Source organism: Podarcis tiliguerta (assembly GCF_965153285.1).
Source record: "Podarcis tiliguerta genome assembly, chromosome: 10".
In the NCBI taxonomy this organism is placed as follows: domain Eukaryota; kingdom Metazoa; phylum Chordata; class Lepidosauria; order Squamata; family Lacertidae; genus Podarcis; species Podarcis tiliguerta.
The window spans coordinates 29474107-29495795 of record NC_139543.1 but is presented as its reverse complement, the minus strand read 5'-3'; the positions used below and the strand labels follow the sequence as shown (position 1 = coordinate 29495795).

The following is a 21689-nucleotide window of genomic DNA, read 5'->3' as shown; positions in this document are numbered from 1 at the left end:
GGTTTGCACATGCCCCTGATGTAATTGTCCATAAATGCCAGGTGCACTCAGTAGGATTCCCTCTATAAAACTACTGAAGAGGTAACACACAGTCCACATCTCCGCAGGGGAGAGGGTGAGGAGCCATCAAGACAATCTGTTTCAGGGGAAATGCCTGATTTCCAAACACCAGCAAGGCAAAGTTCTCACAGAAGGCCTTCAAAACACCTTGCAAGCCTGTCCAGATGCGAGAAGCAAAACAGGCCTTGAAGATTCAAATTTCCACACCTTATGCCACACATCCCTATGGTCTAAAAATACATGAAAGGACTGGGGACCTCAAGAAACCTATCAATCCACGCCACATTTTTGTTTAAAGGTAGATCCCCATCTGCATCCCAGAACTGACATTATTAGTTCTAACAATAAAGAGATGGTTGGGATATTATATTGTTAATTTTATCCATATATTCCACCCTGAGCTCTCAGATCTCAGAACAAGATCCTGCTTTTCATAAAAAGGTATGGAGATTAATTTTGCAGTCACACAAGAGAGTATAAAAAAGCACCCATTGTGAAGCAGGAGAGTTGTAGCCAGTGTGATCAATGTGTCTGAGAGTAAGCCTCGCTGGACACAATAGGGCTAAGTAGAGATTCAGACAAAAGGTTTCAGGTACAGAAAAATGGAAAGGATAACAAGAGATACGTCATATTTCTATGTGGAGCCCAAACATCTACAAGTTAAGAACAGAGTGATCTATTCACAACAATATTATGGAAACAGTCCCAAGCACTGCTGTTGTGAATGGGTCACTCTGTTCTTATGTTGCATAAAAATACACTCTGCACAGAAATACCACAAGCCTATTTCTATGCTGTATAGTTCCTGGCCTTTGCACCTGTATGTAGGTTAACTCCAAGTGGACTCCAGTTCACAAGCACTTATGCCACAGCAAAAATGCAGTCCTATGGACACTTACTTTGCAGTAAGTCCCACTGAACTCACTTGAGCATACTTCTGCATATATCATGGAAGCACCCTCGGTCAAACCACTGGCACCTCTTAGACTATGTAATTGAGCTGAAGATTGCCATAATGTGCTCCCTACCAGAGCTATGACGAGTGCCAACGACTGCTGGACAGATCACCAATTAATACATACCACAATGGCTATCAAGATTATACCTCAACACAGGCTTCAAGGGAGGAAACCAAGGTGCACAATGAACACTCAAGCCCTTCAAATTCTATTAAGCAGGATTGCCTCCAAATGACTCGTAAGGACCACCTGCTTTTGGAGTTCCCTGATAACATCAAGGAACACTGGACCAAGCTATAAACATCCATTACTGCAGCCTGTGAACAAACTAATGGATACCAAACCAAGAAACACTAGAACTGATTTGATGAGATTCAACAGTGAGATTGAACGCATTACTGACAAGAAAAGGAAGGCCTTTCAGATCTGGCAAAGAAATAGAAACTGCACAACTAAGACAAAAACCTATGCCAACGCTAAGTCTGAGGTTCAAAGAAGAACCAGAGAACTAAAGAACACCTGGTGGATTAAAAAAAAAAAGTTCCAGAGATCCAGTAGTTAGCAGACACTCATGATGCACAGAGTTTCTTTAAAGCCACAAAGACCATCTATGGGCCAATAAATCATGGCATATGCCCCCTACACTCAACAGATGGTACTACACTTCTAAAAAGATAAAGAAGCTATTGCATTGAACTGGAAGAAACATTACCAGCATCTCCTTAACCGCAACTGCCCCGTAGCTGCCAAGGTCCTCTCACAAATTCCACAAAAACAAATTAGAGATGAGCTTGCAGTATCTCCAAATCTGGGAGAGCTGTGTACAGCTATTAACCAAATGAAAAACAACAAAGCCAGTGGACCTGATGGGATACCTGCGGAAGTCTGTAAAGTGGGAGGAATTGAATTTACACAACAACTTCACTTGGGAAGATGGGTGAACTAATACCAGTGTACTGGAAGAAGCAAAGATCACCAGTGTTGAAGCAATGATTCTTCAACATCAACTTCGTTGGACTGGTCATGTTGTTTGGATTCCAGATTATCGTCTTCCAAAGCAACTACTCTACTCCGAACTTAAAAATGGAAAGCTTAACGCTGGTGACCAATAAAAGAGGTTTAAAGTCTCAAGGCAAATCTAAAAAAAGTGTATTATAAACACAGACAACTGGGAAACACTGGCCTGCAAGCACTACAACTGGAGAACAGCCTTTACCAAAAGTGTCATGGACTTTGAAGACACTCAAACTCAGGATGAAAGAGAGAAACAAGCTAAGAGAAAGGCACATTTGGCAAACCCTCACCATGATCAACTCCTGCCCGGAAACCGATGTCCCCACTGGGGAAGGACGTGTGGATCCAGAATTGGCCTCCACAGTGACCTACGGACATACCGTAAAGACCGTGTTCGTGGAAGACAATCTTACTCAGCTATGAGTGGTCGCCAAAGAAGGAAGAAGTATATATCATCATTAACATAGTGAAATTCTGATCAAAGTAGAAATGCAGTCATCAAAAACTAAATAAACATTTTCTTTCATAGTCGGACACAATATGACATACATCCAAGTAAACAAACACAGGACTCCACTGTAAGAACTGCACCACTTGTTTCTCCACTGTGGTCTCTTGGAAGCAATGCGCTCCCTGCTGTACAATGGCTCTGGAAGCTGGAGCACATTACTTGAGATAGATAATGCTACTAAAGAAAGATATCTCTCTCATTACTCACAAGGAAACCCAAACTGCACATATGAAGCCAACCTATATAAGTTGCAGAATACTGGACAGAAGATGTTACTGGAATAAATAATAAAGCATTAATAATATCATATGTACAATATATATGAGAGACAGTCCTTTTGAAAGTGACCCATAAACTACAACTAATCCAGAGTGTGGCAGCTAGACTGGTGACTGGGAGAGGCCGCCAAGACCACATAACACCAGTCCTGAAACACCTACATTGGCTCCCAGTACGTTTCTGAGCACAATTGAAAGTGTTGCTGCTGACCTTTAAAACCCTAAACGGCCTCAGCCCAGTATAAATATTATTATTATTATTATTATTATTATTATTATTATTATATTACAACTATTATTATTATTATTGAATATTAGCATGATTCCTGCTTGCCAGCAACTACTCTTCGTGCTCTTAAATCTTTTCCCCACAAGGCAAGCTGGATTTCCATAGAAGTACCTCTTTCCCTTCAATCAGCTGTTTATGAAATGCCGATTAGTTCAATTTCTTACCTCTTTAAAGTTAAAAGTATAGTGCAACATTTTAATCTATGCATCAGTTTATTCTATGACACTAAGTTTCAAAAACAGAAAATAATATAATTGTTTTCTTACACAGGAGTATCTACATTGAGTGGCGAATTTCTTTCAGCAAAAGATTAGTGTTACTAAAGTAAATAAACTTCTGGCCATCAAAGTGAAGAATGTGCATTTCTGTACAGATGTTATAGCCATTTGCATGATGAATATCAAACATTAATTTAAATTTTTGTTTCACTTTGAAGTTAAATTCATGTTGCATAGACAATGTTTTCCTCAGTCTTTCAGCCCTGTACGAGGTTTCCAGATTTTGTAGTTGAAATTAATAAATTGGTCCTTTCATAACTGCATGCAGACTTTGCTTTTATTACAAGGAAATAAATCTGTGTAATTCTTCATGTTATTTTCACCACAAAAAATCACAGAAATTATCAAGCTATTTGTGCCTTATAAATGGTTTTTCCAAATACATTTCCTCTCCAACAGAGGGAATTGTCCAAGGAAGGAGAAAATGTGTGCTCTGGACTAGTGTGCAGAAGCAGAGCAACAAAAACAGTATTCAAGAAATGAGCCTCTTTAATTAAATGAGCTAGAAATTGTAATAGCAGACCCAAGAAAAAGTAAAACAAGTAGACTTATTCATCAAAATTGTCATATTCTATCCAGGAGTTGAGAAAACCTGCTAGGATATTCACACAATTCTGAGGTCAATTATAATAAGCATATATATATCCAGCTTATTCCATATCTTATGATAAAACCTAAATGTGGTCTCCATCCCACTTCTTCCTGTACATTGTGGAAGCACCAGAACAACTGCAATACACCTACCACCTGCCCTGCAAGCGCTGTCTTCAACATAAGCACCGCCGGGGTGCAAAGATCCGACCAGCGCCCCCAAATTTAGTTTAGCCCCCAAATTAACTTTCATTATGCTTATGTCAGACACCACGCTTACGCCTTATCTCTTGTTTACGAAAGAAGGGAGGAAAAAGAAACAAACTTTTTTATTTACTCATTTATTTACAATACACTTATACTTAAGTATACAACACCACCACACTTAAACTTATGAGCATTGTTTAGGCACCTACTTAGGGGAAACATCAGTCGTGTCAAAGGTGCCACTGACCCCCGCTGCCGCATAGCAGCTCAATACAATACGTTACATAATATTTTGATGTAAGAGTTAATTCCGCGTGAACGGCGCCATTGTGAACGACAAGCGCCACCGCTGGCGCAGTGCGTCTTGGGTAAATGAGCACACAAAGTCGAAAGTCCTTCAGTGAAACAGTAGGTATACATTTCAGTAATACCTAGGCATATATGTATGTTTTCTAGCTTGATCAAAATGATTTATTATTTCATAACAGGTTAAGAGCTTAGGCGGTTTCAGCGGGGGCCCCTGGAGCCCCCCAAAATTCGGCACCCGGGTGCCTCGCACTCATTGCACCCCCAGGTAAAGATGGCCCTGTGCCCTGCTGAGTATCATGGAAGACCATAGGCCATGTTTGAAGAAGCTACTAGGCATCTCTTCCATCTAGGAAGACCATAGGCCATGTTTGAAGAAGCTACTAGGCATCTCTTCCATCTACTGTCACTTCCTCCCACCTGCCCTGGGGTTTCTTCATTACCTTAATGTCAAAGGAAACAGCCATGTTGCAGCAGCTACTACTACAACCACGTAATTATAAGAAGGGGGATGCAAGAACAGGTAATGATGCGTGGCTATGTTTCAGGTGTACTTCCCAGTAAGATATGCATATATACACTAAAGGTTATAAAGCTTGGCAATCAAGGGTGGGGAACTGGCGGTCCTCTGGATACTGCAGTGCCTATCATCCCTAACAATTGACCATGCTGGCTGGGCCTCATGGGAGTTAGAATTCAATAACTTTAAGAGAGCCATGACTTCTTCCACATCCCAGGTCAGGCATAGGCAAACTTGGCCCTCCAGATGTTTTGGGACTACAACTCCCATCATCCCTAGCTAACAGGACCCCAGTGGTCAGGGATGATGGGAGTTGTAGTCCCAAAACATCTGGAGGGCCGAGTTTGCCTATGCCTGTCCCTGGTCTACAGCCATATTCCAGAATCCCAGAGTTCTTCTGATGGCTGAAGAGTCAGATCTCCACAGATCTAGGGATCCTTCCCATAATTAAGGGCTATTATGCAGCACTAACTTACCCCTTGGGCACAAAATGCAATGAATTTACAGCAGCATTACAAAGATTTAATGTTTTAACTGGGCAAGTCTGTTCTACATATTGTATATAGGATATAGCACAGTGTTCTCAGTTCTGAATTAACATATGTAGACACAAATAAACTGTATCATGGTGCTGCTGCCTGTTAATTCTCATAGTAAGGCTAAACAGAATCACTGAAAAATCTAAATGGAAAGCCTCTGTCAAAGAATTCAGAGAGCTTTAATTATAGGGAAGCCACTTCAACTTCTCAGCAGGAAAGAAGATTTTACCATTAAACTTTGCTGAAGGAAATGCAACTCAGATTCTTCTACCACCACCCTTGATTTAAGAAAGTCAGCCAGTTTGCTAGAATGCATACTTTCTCCTGCTCAATTTAAATTAACTTTTGGAATGTTTTGCTTTTTAGAGCCTATGACATCAATATTTCTTATATATCTAAAAGAAACAGACATTTAAATTAACCACCTAGAGAGAAATCTATAGCCTTGTCTGGCATGCAAGTATACATGGACATGTCATGAAAATTTGGTGACAAATAACCTGTTTCCTGATGTATTGGCTGCTCAGACTTCATGCCCGTGAAATAGCTTTGTCCTCCAGGAAGAAAAATATCCTTTTAAAACAGTCAATATTCCCAAAGTCCACTTCTCTCAGCCTGCTATATCATTCAAAACCTAATGCAGAACTGACATGGTTTCCTTGCAATCATTCTAACATAAAAGAGTAAAATTAAAGAGACTTGAAGCTATGAAAGGAATAAAAGCACTGCCATTCACAATAATGGCACTGTTTAAGGCAATCTGAAACCTGAGATTATTCAAAAGATTGGCTTGTTCCAGACTGTTTAAAGTTAAGGCTGCACTTGAACTGATAAATTACTCTTTGGGGAACAACATGAAAACAGCATACAGTCAACATAAAAATGTAAACCTAAACATACCTGAATTGGAGTCAAACTTTGTTTCTGATCTAAAATAGAGAGAGAAAGAGGGGGAGGGGGAGGAGGAATCCTTTAATGATAAAGAACTGTTTATGTCATGAGAAACCCATGACTGAAGTACAAATAGCAAACTTATATATTAATGCACCTCACCTGTAAACACATTTGTTCCTAAACATATTCTCAGTGTATTTTTACATTAGAAACCTTGATCAATAATCACAGAACACACACAAAAAACCCACAACCCCTCTCCATAAAGTTAAAAATAGAAGAAATACATTGTGAGAGTTACAAACACCATGTCATTTATCCTCTATCATCACACAGATTTATTTCTTTGGAAAGCATCATAAGACGGTTTTAATCAATGTGCATGTTAATCTGTCCCCTCAGTAAATAAATGGTTGTTTCCCTTAAGAACAGGGAAGGCTGGAAAACCCAGAGAACAAGAGACTAGTACACACAAAACATACAATTACCATGCCCATTCTATACTACCAATTTTGCCTGTTTATTACATGATATCTTATGTGTTTAGCATACCACAAAAGAACCCAGTAGGCTGTAGATTTAATAATGAGGGGGAGGAGCGGGGAAGAGAGGGGAAATTAGCCTTTGTGGGAACATCATGTTTCAGATATAGCTTAATGATAGTTCTAAACTCAGAAGCCTTTGAAGCTCTCAATTCAGCTGTGGGAAAACGCAAGTTGGGTAATTGCTTTCAAGATGCTGCTGAAGTGCTGTCAAGCAGAATTAACCCTATGACTAGTTCTATCCGAAGGAACAGCTATAAGAAGCATTGTCTAGGTCTAACTCTCAAACCAATTAGTGGGCATACTCTAGCCAGAATTATATCACAAATTAACCATCAGTGATGTGTGTGTGTGTGTTTATATACATATGCGCACGCACACACACACACACACACACGCACACACACACACCCTGCCACAGCAAGTTCCGAGTGCTGATTGGTAGGAATCTTCCTAAAGCCTGTTATTTCTGTAGCCGTATTTAGTAAGGTGTTGATGGAGAATCTATGGCCCTGCAGATATTGTTGAACTACAACCCCCAACATCCCTGACCACAAGTCATACTGGTTGGGGCTGATGGGAGACCCACAACCTGGAGGTGCCACAGATTTCCCACCCCTGCCCTATAGAATATAGGGAAGTGCACCCAAGCCATGTAGGAAATATCAGATTCCTTGAATCCACAAGAAGACATTGGTGCGCTTTGGGGAGTTGTACAGGTCTTTCGCCAAAGCAACAATTGCAAACTGTTCTGTGTTAAACATAAAAATCCCCCACCCCAAAACAAATTAGTGCAAAGCACTATAAATTTATTTTTTAAAACCCATAACTTCAAGTTAACTGGAATAAGTCATTAGATGGCGATGGAAAGAGTCAGAAAAGCCAAGGGAAAAAAGGGGCAGTATATATGGAAAATGGTTGCTTTGTTCCACTAAGAAACCCTCAATATGTTCAAAGGGTGGGAAAAGAAGCAAAGATTTTCAGCCAAAAATATATTCTAATCGTACTGAACAGTGCACCAGCAGCATGAATCAAAGCATTAATCTCCACTGCAAGTGAACACCCTTCCAGTAAAGAGAATATTGCCTGCTCAAGGCCACGAACGGGTGAGTGGGTATACAGAACTCAGTGAGCCTGCTATATGGCCATAAATTTCACACATTACTCTGAGGGTATAAATAGTGTATTTTTTATTATAATAATAAAAAAAAGAATTCTGACAGCAATCTTACTGCCAACTTTTGTTTCTTTTGGGCACAATCCACAGGACATTTTCCTGTACAAGCCCCGCAGAATTCGTTTGTACGCTCTCCCACAAGCAGGGCAATTTTGATTCAAATCAGGCTACCTCATTTCCCCTTTGTGTATCAGATATTTCCTAAACAAATATGCCTACCTAGTGCTGTCACGCTTGCAACATGAGGACTGACAACTTAATAGAGCCATTATTAGTATATAGGCAGAGACCATAGGCAGTGTTTTAGGGGCTAATCCTGCTGTGAAAGCTAGTATGTACCTCTATACTTTATACAAAAGAAAGCCGGTGGCTGCCAATGGGGAAAGGTGGCTGGTGGTTTGCATTGGAGCCAACACCTAGGGGCTGAGGGGTCTTTGCCCCCCATAAACTATTTGAGGGGGGCAGGGACCCCAAAGTTAATGGGCATTGTCATTTAAATGGTGTGCATGCACCATATCATGTGATCAATAATGTGGGGCGGGGCTCCCCCCCCCCGGTAAAAAAATATTTTTTTCAAGTTGTCACCCCTGGTGGCAAGCAGCTCCTGTGCAGGGGGTAGCATGTGGGCAAGGCGGTAGGGAGCAGACAAAAGGCAGCTGGATTCTGCCCATTCTTATCAAATGCATAGGGAAACTTTGAGGGGATAATAGATGAAGGATGAAGGTAGAGGGGTTTGGTCAGGTGTAAAGGGAAGAGGGGTTGGCAGGTAGGCGGGGCTGGTGAACGGAGGGGGTTAAACTTGTTATTTTACTGCATTGCATTGTAGTTCTGCTTAATATTGCATGGCACTGTACCACAGTTTTTCATAAATATTTGTTATTTTGTAAACGAGTTAAGTATTAAATAGACACTGCCAGCCCTATCCTAGCTTTGCTAAATTCCCTTACCGAATCCTGTTACATTTCTTCTGTCCTACTTCTAACTGGCTCTTCCTTCACCACTAGTCCAGAGGCCAAGTTGTGATGAAAATAAAAGTTAAATTAGCTAAATTAGACATCTACCACAGGCATAGGCAAACTCCGGCCCTCCAGATGTTTGGGACTGCAGTTCGCAGCTAACAGGACCAGTGGTCAGAGATGATGGGAATTGTAGTCCCAAACATCTGGAGGGCCGGAGTTTGCCTATGCCTGATCTACTAAATATCTCCACCCCAGTCCACTGCTCTGCGAAAAGTGAAAACCATGCCCCACAATGACACATCAAATGAGGTGCAGAAGAAACCCCTAACTGCCTGATCCTCAGGGCATGGATGGTTTAAATAGTCAGGCTTCCCGCTGTGTGTGTGTGTGTGTGTGTGTGTGTTTAAACAATTTATATACTATTCAGCTGCAATAGTCTCTAAGCAGTTTGCAAAGGTATAAAAGATAAAAATCAGTTAAAACTATAAAATCAAACTTTCCCCTCCCAAGTCAGGCAGGGGCATGGCCCACTCTGCATCTCAGGTCCTGCAATTCCCCCATTCCACCAGCTACAAAGCTCAGGCAAAGGGCTCTTTCTGCAAGAAAAGAGCTCTTTCTGCAAGTTTCTATAAAACAATTCATTAGGAAACAAAGCATTTTTTTTATTGTAACAGGGACTCATAACACAACTACCTGTAGGAAGTTTACAGGGAAAGCTAAGATTACCCCCACTTCAGATGCGGGTAAATTTCCTAAGCAAAATGACTCTCAGTTGCATTTTTGCAAATGTAAAGCTGGATTTTTCTGGGCAATAATTGTAAGACTATGCCACATTTCATTATAGAAAAGTGGTGGTGGTGGTCACAATTAAATACCTTGTAGCTTTTCAAGTTGCTGGAACGATCAAATTAAATGAAGAGTGAGATTGAGTTTCACTGGTTCCTTGCTGATAAGGGTAGAATTCTATTTTAAACGTGTACCAAGAAACCTCAGGTCTTTCATCTGCAGAGCAAAATTCATGTGTTCCTTGACCTTACGTGCCACACAGTAATGAAGCAGCATAAATCAGATCTATTAAAGGTGAAGTTTGTTAATCTTAGTGCTGAAGAACCATTCTCCCTTTCCTGGCAAAAATAACTGGTTCACAGGTCATGATGACATAGTTACAGACTACAATGGTGCAAAGAACAAAAAATTAACAGCAACTCTCAGAAACATGGAGTTCAGGGGATGGGAAGGAAGCCAAATTCTGTTACCCATATTTTACAATTGTGATGGTTCTTCAAAAATAGCAGAGGTTATAATGATGACCCTGACTCTGTGTGGAGAAATGTAATGAATGCTAGACTATGAACTTCCAACATAAGTTTAAATTCTTGTTTATGGTGGTAAGGAATAGAGAAACCCTTGAACTGATGCTTTTTATATCATCCTTTAGTCTATGCTCACATAAAGCCCAGTGTTTTTGGTTCCATTATAATGTGTCTGCACTGATGATTTGCTCTGCGTGAATCTTGATCCAGTATGAATTGAAGGCGAGTCTTACATGCAGGGGCTACAGTAGCCCTTGAGATTCTCCATCAACAAGGAGTTCAGTTATGCTGCTTCTGTTCAGGGCAGCTTTTCCCAACCAGGTACCCTCCACACATTGTGGACTACAACTCCCATCAGCCATAGTGAGATCAGTATGAAGTACCTTAACATCCACCTCTATAGCACATATGTAACACTCAAAACACCAGAGCCACCATTATTTTGTAACTATGTTTAATTTACTCACTTGAACAAAGGAGTTCCACAAACAACACATTTGTATATTCCATGAGCTTTGTGATGTGTGTATTCTCCTTCAAAGGCACTAGAACAAAACAGCAACACAGTACTTTAGCAAACAGGTTATTCCATATCAAGTTGTCCAACTTTATAACCTCATGTCATCCAATTTTCTTAATATTAAATATTAAAACTAAGTTTAAATCTAAAATTTTAGCTTTTTATCTCATCCCGTTTTTGAGTTATGAGGGTTTGAAATTTCAAAAAAATGACATTTTTGGCCTTGTCGGACTACACTGAAATCTTAAAAGCTCAGCCCAGCATTGAGATACGTCAGAACTAAAAACACCAATCTCTTCAGAACTTCATGGACTTTAATATGATATGCCACAAGATGGACTTACTTTAAATTTTTAATTTAAGTTACAATAAAAAAAAGATTAAAGTTTTTTTTAAAAAAATGTATTGCCTATTTAATATTTCTAAGATCTACCTACAAAATTTCATCTTGGGATCTCAATGGGAACACAATGAAAAAAATATTTTGTACATACATGTTTGCCTTATTGGGTTCTATTTAGGATAAATGGGTCTTCTTGGAGTAAAATAAAACAGAAAAAACAAGACTTCAAACTCTAATATCAGTTACTTCAGGCATTTCTTTAGAAAGTTATGCAATTAAAAGGTCTCTGAAAAGTTAGTCAGGCTTTTATTTTAAAAATGAGTTCCAAAGTAGAGTGATAGCTTGCAGTTGCATTATAGAATTAACGCTTTGAAAGAATTTTTGTTAGAACTTCATTTCATTAACATTACAACAAAATGCATATCAAACAAAATTATGACATCCAGATAGGGAACTCTCATTGCATTGACAGTGAAATTGTTATGTTCAACTCTTATACCATATTGGCCTGAATATAAGCCGCACCCACAAATAAGCCACACCTTTAAAATTCAAGGGTGGGGGAGAAAAAAAGACAATACCTGAATATAAGCCGCTCCCTTAAAATTACGCCTGCACTCACACCCGTTCCATTTTACCAGATGTCTGTTCAGCAGCAATACTGTAAAAGCCAATTTTTGTAAGGTTGCGAATTTAAGCCGCACTTTAACTTTTCACAGTCGGAATTTGGGGGGGAAGTACGGGTTATATTCAGGCCAATACGGTATATTCCAATATAAATGGTACTTCATGGTTTGTGAATTATTGTTCTTTCTTCAGAAACAAAAAAGGTGCATATTAAAATCTGAACAGCAACATAAATGTGTCCTGTTTATGAAAAGAAACTATTGTTCAGATGTCAAAGTACAGAATTGCTTACAAGTAGCTAGACGTTTTCGATCAAGCCCTTTTCTCTTTTTTTTTGCACCTGAATCATTATGGTAATTTTAAAATAAATCTCAATACTAAACATCTTAACAACATTTCCATATCATAGTCTTGATCTTTTGCATTAAACTATGCAGTAGTGCAAGATCTTTGTGGGAGATTGGGCAGGACTACCAAGAGAATCAAACAGAAAAGGAGGAGAAGAAAACTGGCCCATGATTTCAAGCTGTGTGAGCTCTATATTTTTATTTGAAAAGGAATATTACTGCTTTAAGGGAATATTTTTCTAAGTTAACAATCTAAAAGGCTAGGAGGTCATTCAACTAATACAATTCAGCTGTGCTATTCCAACAAAAAGTCTATGTGCTCCGCAGCTTGTTTTTATTATCTTTTCACCCTTTTTATGGGGGTCCAATATATTTTTTTATAAACAGGATTTTTTAAAAATGACCTAAACCCTGGTTGTTTGTGCACACTAAATCATTTTTGCTAATCTTCTACACAACAGTAAACGACTTGCCTGGAAGGCCTACTGAGCTGGGGAAAAGCACCACCACCAGTTTGTTGTGGGGGCACAGACAACCTTGTGCCAGTGATCACCATTCAGAAAGTCTAGTAAAAAGGCGACTCCGACAGGAAGACTGTTGCCAATTAAACAGGACCCCACATGTGGCAAAGGAGGTTTTTTGGAAATGGGAATAGAATGAAAGATTGCATTTAACACCGGTCCTGAAAGACCTACATTGGCTCCCGGTACGTTTCCGAGCACAATTCAAAGTGTTGGTGCTGACCTTTAAAGCCCTAAATGGCCTCGGCCCAGTATACCTGAAGGAGCGTCTCCACCCCCATCGTTCAGTCCAGACACTGAGGTCCAGCTCCGAGGGCCTTCTGGCGGTTCCCTCACTGCGAGAAGTGAGGTTACAGGGAACCAGGCAGAGGGCCTTCTCGGTAGTGGCGCCCGCCCTGTGGAACGCCCTCCCACCAGATGTCAAGGAAATAAAGAACTGTCTGACTTTTAGAAGACATCTGAAGGCAGCCCTGTTTAGGGAAGTTTTTAATGTTTGATCTTTTATCGTGTTTTTAGTATTCTGTTGGGAGCCACCTAGAGCGGCTGGGGAAAATCAGCCAGATGGACAGGGTATAAATAAATTGTTGTTGTTGTTACTACTACTACTACTACTATTGCTATTGCAACGGAAGCAGGCCTGACTTTAAACTCCATGGTCAGAAGAAACAGAGAATCATAGAATTGCAGAGTTGAAATGGACCCTGAGGATCATTTAGTCCAGCCCTGCAGGAATATGCAACTGGGCCAAATGGGGATCGAACCTGCATGCAGCAAAATGGTTAGACATTGACCGAGGTGACCGCCGCCTCCTCCTCATTCTAGAAATCAGCTGAGATAAATTATATTCACAGCAAGAGCCTTAGGAATTAGCTCTCTTGTCTCTCCCCCCCACCCCACCCCACCCCACCCTTCTCCAGGATTTAGAGCTTGCTTTCAAGGTCTAAAGCCATGTGAGGGCAGTTATTGAAAATATTTGACATTCCAGCCACAAATGAGCCAATAAATACTTTCTCCACATGTGCTTCAATACAGAAAGTGGAAAAGGAATGAAAATATGCTACCTTCTTACTCTTGCCGACCCCCAGCCAAACTATCTGTACATACAATGACCACCTTCAAAACTTCACCTTTAAATGGCACAGGGCTATTTCCCTTATGGTTCTGCTTACTGCGGTGTCTCCACCCTCCTCCCCCAAAACAACAACAACAAAAGACTCTCTTAACTGCCATTACTTCCACACATTTTGTAGTAAACTGAAAACAGACCCCAAGAAGAAGCTAAGGGACAGAATAGCGTTCATTTTATATTTATGAAGTCCGTGACCTTGCCCTCCCCTCCGCAAATTCCTGCGGTTTGGTGGTGTTAATTTGTATAAGTTAGTAAACAAGTGCTAAATTTCTTGAAGCTGTCAGCTGAGGAGAAAACAGCAGCAGATTGAAAGAGGAGAGGCCTGTGTTTCTCATTGACCACATGGCCATACCTTACCTCTCAGTCCCTTTCTCCTGAGTAACATGGTATTGCAAAGGTGTCAGCCGCTTCCGCAGTTCTTGCTGGGAGAAGACCACCTTACAGTTCTTTTTATCCCTACGTGACCCTGCAGACGGAGAGGATACAGGAGAAGGGGTCTTTTTAGTTGAAATCCTGAACAATAGCTTTGGCTTCTAGCCAAAACACAGCTTCTGCGTTTACTTTCCCAGTGACCAGATCAGCTTCTAATATATTAGAGTGCCTCAGCTGGTGGCTTCTTCAAATCCAACTTTTTTAAAAATAATAATAAAAAAGTCTGCTGTTCACAAGGTGGGGGGTGACTCCATTGGAACAGTGATCATGTGATACAGCCAAAGCCTTCTGAATGCAGAAAAGTCACAACCATCGGCAAGATTCTACATTCACACAATCATTCACAAAAAGGCAACAACCTGAGCCTAAACATAAGGGAACTTCCCAGTAAATATGCTTAGGAGCACAGCCTTTGTATTTGGAAGAAACTGTAGATATAAAGGTAATGGGCATAAGATGTTTAAACACAATTCGGAGAAACTTGGAAGTTATCGTTAATTTAGAAACAAATGTTTCTTTGTTTAAAATTTTACTTTGCATCAAAGAGAATAGCTGACAGCACTTCAGTTGGAAGCTGTAATTTGCATTTTAGATCTAAATGAATGGTATTTTAAAGGTTTGCCTGCTGCTGATAAGAAACAGATAAGCCTTCCTGCCTCATCAATTTGATTTTTGTAAAATCTGTTGCAAGCTCAAAATACTTTCTCTGGAGGTTGCTCATGATTACTTCCTCTTGTGTCTTAGGAGCATCCAAAATATTAATGGCATTGGAAAGTATTACCTGCTACTGCTGAGAGAGATAAAGAAATATCTCTTAGAATTAATGTATTAATCTGCAAATTATTGCTACATGGAGTAGCATGCCTGCTACTTTATTGTTTGTTCTGTATATTGTACTAGAAATTAAAATATTCTGCTTGAAAAAGACTTTTAGTCAGTCCATTAGATCCAGTAAAATTAATCTGAACCTTGAAAAGCACATAAAGCTGAAAGAGAGAGTGAAAAAGGACCACTCTTTGAACCACCACCTCTTTCCACTCCGTGTACTTTTCAAAAGATAAAAAGGTGACCAATTCATCACCAAGAGGGCAGTGAGTGGGTCAGCTCAGGGGCGTTGCAGATTCCGGGGAAGACCTCAAGGGTGCCCCTGCAGCCATGGATGCCAAGTTGGCGACCCTTGACTTATAGAATATGTTGTTATTTATTTAACAGGATTTATGCACCCCTTGATTGTAATAAAACCTCGAAGTGCTTATGTACAGTGGTTGATGGCAGTGGTGTGATTTATTAACAGTCTTCTGAGTCATTAAAATGATTAAGCAAAATAAAATGATCCAGTCTATGTTAAATGACAAAAACCAGGTTATCGAAAGCAGCAGGATAGGGAAGGATTTGGAAGAATTTGGAAGAGCTATTGGCTGTGTTTGGACATTACTCAAAACCACAGTTTAGCACAACATGAATGAGCCCTTGCACATTCCTTCACCTCTCCCTATGCACTTCTTTACTAGGAGGAGGTACTTGGAATCTTTGACTTTTGCTACACCTCATGAGAAAAGAAGACTCCCTGGATAAGACTCTGATGTTGGGAAAGATTGCGGGCACAGGGAGAAGGGGACGACAGAGGACGAGATGGTTGGACAGTGTTCTCGAAGCTACGAACATGAGTTTGACCAAACTGCAGGAGGCAGTGGAAGACAGGAGTGTCTGGCGTGCTCTCGTCCATGGGGTCACGAAGAGTCGGACACGACTAAACAACAACACAACACCTCACTTTGTTGTTTTGTCAGAGCCAACAAACTGTGGTTAATATTAAGTATAGTTTGTCTGACACAAGCCAACTAGAAACCATGATTTCAACAAACCCCAAGGTTTGTTGTGGCTCATTCATGCTTGCTCACATTGCGCTAGACCAGTGGTTCCCAATTGGGGGTCCACGTAGCCCACTCAGGGGGTCTGTGGCACCATTCACGTAACAAAAGCTACCATAGAGATGTCAACATTTTCAAAATATCTAACTTAATTATTTTTAACAGTATGAATATGGGGTTGTTTGACAAGACAAAATCACCATAAAATATATATTTTAAAGAATCCTGTTGTTGGATGGGCAGGTGGGGAGGGAAGGCATTAAATACCCTATAAAAACTTTAGTTTTTGGCCATATACTACTGAAGTTAGGCTACAAATACATGTATTTAAAATTATATTCAAAAGCCACACAGGTGTTTTAGGAAAATCAAAACTTTTGAAGTGTCTACAGTTAGCCTGGGTCTGAAAAACTAATGTTTTTCAAAATGAGTTTTTCTAATTACTGAAGGAGTTATGCTTGATTAGAAATAAACAGTCTTGACAAAAGTTTGTTAGTAATAGATATATGCTCATAAAGAAAGCAATTGTGTTCTCAAAGTAGAGTGACCAGAGTTATCCATCTGTATGTCATTTAGTACAAGAGAAGAAACGGCAGGTTTAAATTACATGGTATTGGATTGCAATTTCCTAACATTGGATGCTTTTCTGCTTTTTTACCTTCACTCATTACTAAGAAGTGTTCATAAAAAGTAGCTTAAAGAACAGATGCTTTCAAATAATTTAAGGAAAGATGTTTCTTTTCCCCCCTCCCCTTTATTCCATTTCCATCTTTATATATATAAATAAATAAATATATAATTTAAACATACACACTTCTGGTCACTACTGATTATCCCTTTGCAGGCAGAAAGAAGAACATTTAAAAGTATTTGATTGGAGTAAACAGTAGACATTGCAAGCTTTGTTATTAACTTGCAAGGTACTAGAAAGAAACTTTTATCTCACAGATTAGAAATTACTTTTGATCTTGCCATTCTTTTAAAAACTCAAGTTTTCTACTTTGAGCTCTCTCATTAACGGCTGCAGAGCCCTCATTTTAATAGGAGTCTTTGAAAGACCACTGTTGTTAACCCCATTGTAGGTTTAAATCTTATTTCGGAGGAGGATAAAGACTTTATTCCAGATTCCTTTGTCTTACAAGATTCACTATGCAAGTACTCACCCAAATTTTTCAGGAATGTCCTGTTTCATAAGCGACAAATTATTTGGGTTTTGTGCACTTAAAGGTCACCTTACAAATTAGCAAGATTTTCCTACATCCTGGCTTCTCAACCTTAAATATAAATATTGTTTCCGAACTGTGAGTGAGGTTTGTGCTTTACAAGGTTATGTTGATTATTTTAAGAAGTCAAGTGGTGGAGGTTTACATTCACAGACTCTGCTGTTTTCTTGCACTAATAAGTCTTTCAGAAGTTTACCTAAAAGCAAAATAAGAACCTACATTACTCATGCATGCAACACTGTTTTGACCTGTTTGGGGATCAACGTTAAAAACCCACAGACCAAGCAATGTTGCCCTATGCAATCTCTTAGTTTTATAATTTAGCTTCCAATCTAAATCCAGGACTACAAAAAGACTATTTATTTTATTTTATGTGGCCCACTTCCATCTCTGGAGGTTCATAATTAGTAGCAATGGTAGAACAAAGCTCCAAAGTCCAATAAAAAAACAAAAACAAACCCTTTTTGTCTTATCTCAATTTGTCCCAGGCTACCAAAAGTTTGACTGAACAAAAAGGTCTTCTTTAATTTGTTTATAAGAATTAAAAGATGAAGGACTGCACTTCATCTTTGCATTCATCCATTATATCATTTCAGAGGGTATTTGTATCATTTTTATAAAACATAACAAATTACAAAATATCTTATAAATTTATTATTATTGTTGCCATGCTTACATTTTGTAGATTGATTCTTTCAGTACAACCTTCCCAGTATTTTTCTACTGATTTTTACTGTTCTAATATTCACTAATTTTTTTACCAATATTCCAGTCAGGCTTTTCTTTGGGGGGGGGGGATCTTTTAAAAACTGTGGAGGAACAACTAGCCTTCAAAGAGTGAGTTTATTTGTTTTTAAATCACACTTATTTCAAATATTTATACACTACCTCTCCATCACTCAAAACTAGTTACGACTTTAATAATAATAATAATAATAATAATAATAATAATACAAACAAATGTAAAAATAAATTCCAGCAAATCCTGAGTACTTCTTCTCTAGAATGAAACAATAGGGAAGCCCTGGCATTCTAAAACTTTTAAATGTATTTTTCTGTATTTATATATACAGTATCTGACGCCACTTTATTGTTATATAGTGTTTTGCTCTCTGTTTCCTTATTTGTAAGCCGTGTTGGGGCCTTTCTGGACTTTCAAGCAGGTGTAGAAACTTGGGTTTTGCCAAAGTTCCTGGGCAATCGCGACTTCGCACATACTAGATGTTGTGCTTAACTGAACTGTTCAAATGAAAAAGGTCATGATATAATAAAACAGTGGGGTGTGTTTTGACAAGATTATTTAGGTCCGTTGGAATAATCAGCAGCACCTGAGATTGAGTCTGGGAGGCAGCAGGAAGCCAGTGCAGGCATTGGAGTGCTGTCAATCACAATACATTATGATTATAACTAGGCTCTCCACGTAAGAAAGGTCAAATGTTCTGCACCAGCTGCAGCTTATGAACCACTACCAATGGTAGCGCCACACAAAGTGCCTTAGGGTGGATCATGTCAGGATTATGAAGCTATGCATGATGGCTATGAGGTCCATCTCTGAAAGAGGGCCACAATGTACATGCCTACCCACTGCGACCTGAATATCTGGACTCAATGAAGAGTAATATAGGAGCACATCAAACACTGCAAGCCGCGGTTGGCGCTGTGGTCTAAACCACAGAGCCTAGGGCTTGCCGATTGGAAGGTCGGCAGTTCGAATCCCCGCGGTGGCGTGAGCTCCTGTTGTTCGGTCCCTGCTCCTGCCCACCTAGCAGTTCAAAAGCACATCGAGTGCAAGTAGATACCACTCCGGCGGGAAGGTAAACGGCATTTCCGTGCGCTGCTCTGGTTCACCAGAAGTGGTTTCGTCATGCTGACCACATGACCCAGAAGCTATCTAAGGACAAACACTGTCTCACTCGGCCTGAATAGCGAGATGAGCACGCAATCCCAGAGTCGTCCGCAACTGGACCTAACGGTCAGGGGTACCTTTACCTTTATCTTTAAGTGACCAGAGGATGTACATTGCTGACACTTTGAACAATGATGTGAGTGCCAACATGCTCTATATTATGAAACCTCCCAATCATTACTACTTCTATAGTGTCTGGAGTTAATTTCACTTGGTTCACCCATATCCAGCTCCCAAACATAGACACCAGAAGACAAACAATCAAGGTCAAAAGCACAGTCTTAATGTTATTTCCTGACCAAATATTGAACTGGTACAGATGTAACCATGTGTTCCTGGAACTGGACCATTGCTTACTCAGGGACCCATCTTCAAGAAGGACAAATTGGAGGGACGTTTTTAGATCAGAAGATATGAGACTGTACTTTAGCCTCTCTGAAACACCTCACTGATGACCTCAAACAGTAAAGGGCCCTTCATCTCCTAGTTTGGATGTTGTTTTTAATAGAGAGATTGTCTAGAACTCTTTAAAATGTGTAAAAGAAACCACTTTAAATAACTAGGACAGGAACAAGTTCAGCTCTCAAGTTGTGGTCACAGTAAACAGACTCACAGCAAGGAAAAGACTGAAATTAGTTTAAGATTAAATATCCAACAATTTGAATTCTGTGTTTAAAACTGTGACGCTCAAGTTGAGGCAAATAGGTTCACTATACATCTTACTAGGATTTTTAAAAACATCTATCTGCTAAAGGACTTTTGTATAAAAACCCCCACTAGATTTGAACAGTTTTGCATCTTCCTTTTTGATAGGTATTATACTCAAAACATATTTAGTGCTTGACAGATGTGGCTGAATTTTGTATTTCCCATTATCATTAAAGTCGTCTCAACAAGCTACTTGACGACTTTGTAAGAGTTCATTTTCTCATTAAAACTGCCTAATTATTATTAAAGTCAATTAAAAGAAAACAAAATTCAACATTAAAAACATACCAAAAAAATAACATGATATGCCCAATACCTGTATTGTAATTTCCACTGTGAACTTAGAAAATATTTTATAAATGGTATTTAAATATTCTAGTAATTAAACACTGCACAGTATTTAAAAACTTTAGTGTTAAGAAGCATCCATGTCTTTCAGACATCTTAACAATTAATGTATCTAGAAATTATACATGTAATTCTACTTTTCTAGACTTCTAAGAGCAAGAAGAATAGCTTTCTACTACATGCAAAAGGTGATGCAAGCAACATAAAGTGTGAATGAGAAAAAGAGATGATTGAGCTTATAAAATGCAAACTCACAGCAAAGCAAAGTCAGTTCCCCCCTATATAAATATGGTGCTCTGCTACAGAAAATATATTTTAAAGTTTTGTATAAATACATATGAATAAAGGTTTTATTTTATCCTTACAAATTTACATTAAAGTTTTTATAAAACAAAATTTATCTGTATATTCACAGAAAATGTTGGGACACAAAAGTGTAATGAATTCTCAAATATTGTTAGATTATTCAATTGTCAAGTAGAACACTATTGATATATTTTCTAGATGAGAATTGCTTTTCAAACAAGATTAAGTCTGCATGTGAAAGATTTCTTGTTTGGAGAGGGATAATTCTATTTAAAATATTCAAAAGAATACATAATTAGTGCCATCTACTGGAAATCTGGAGCAATTAACTTTTAGGCTGAAATCTCTACAGAACATGTGTTAATTTAAAACTAAGTCGTTTCTAAATAAGCCCAATTTTGTGCATTGGGGAAAAAATAAAAACACCTCAATTATATAAACATATAACTTCTAATATTTCCTGCAGAAAAATAAGATTTATTCCAGATGAATAGGAATATTAGGAAGAGGCCAATAAGGTGGCATAAACTGTGATAGGCTTGGAACAAGGGAGGGTATTGGGTGAGAGGGGAAGCAGATTGCTCTGAAGAGATTCATAAACTATCTTAAAGTGCAAATCTGTTACAAAAAGGTGAACAAAAAAAGTCAGACCAGCTCTAATTTCTAATACAGAAGGCAGTGACTACTTATAGATATATATGCCATATTACTAATTCCATTCTCCCTCATTAATGTACACTTAAGTACATCTAGACTGGAAAGTAGGTGCTAGTGTTTTGAAGTGGAAACTATGACACTTATTGAGTCAATTTTACTCGGACGTTTTGGCTCCCAAATGCAGCAAACCTGGAAGTGAGTGTTCCGATTTGGAACCCGAATGTCCAGCGGGGCTTCCGATTGGCTGCAGGAGCTTCCTGCAGCCAATCAGAAGCTGCGCTTTGGTTTCCGAACGTTTTGGAAGTGAAGCTGAA

At 39.2% G+C, this 21689-nt stretch overlaps 1 protein-coding gene across 5 annotated transcripts in view; it reads right to left on the bottom strand.

Moving 5' to 3' along the window:
• MSRB3 (methionine sulfoxide reductase B3) overlaps positions 1 to 21689 on the bottom strand; it is a 57093-nt gene that overhangs the window by 20550 nt on the left and 14854 nt on the right. For all 5 annotated transcript variants that reach the window (XM_083400107.1, XM_083400105.1, XM_083400109.1 and 2 more), the window contains 3 exons: positions 14282 to 14390; positions 10905 to 10982; positions 6453 to 6481 (listed from right to left, as the gene is read on the bottom strand). In XM_083400107.1, coding sequence (XP_083256233.1) covers positions 6453 to 6481; positions 10905 to 10982; positions 14282 to 14390 — 216 coding nt within the window. The remainder of the gene's footprint in view (positions 1 to 6452; positions 6482 to 10904; positions 10983 to 14281; positions 14391 to 21689) is intronic.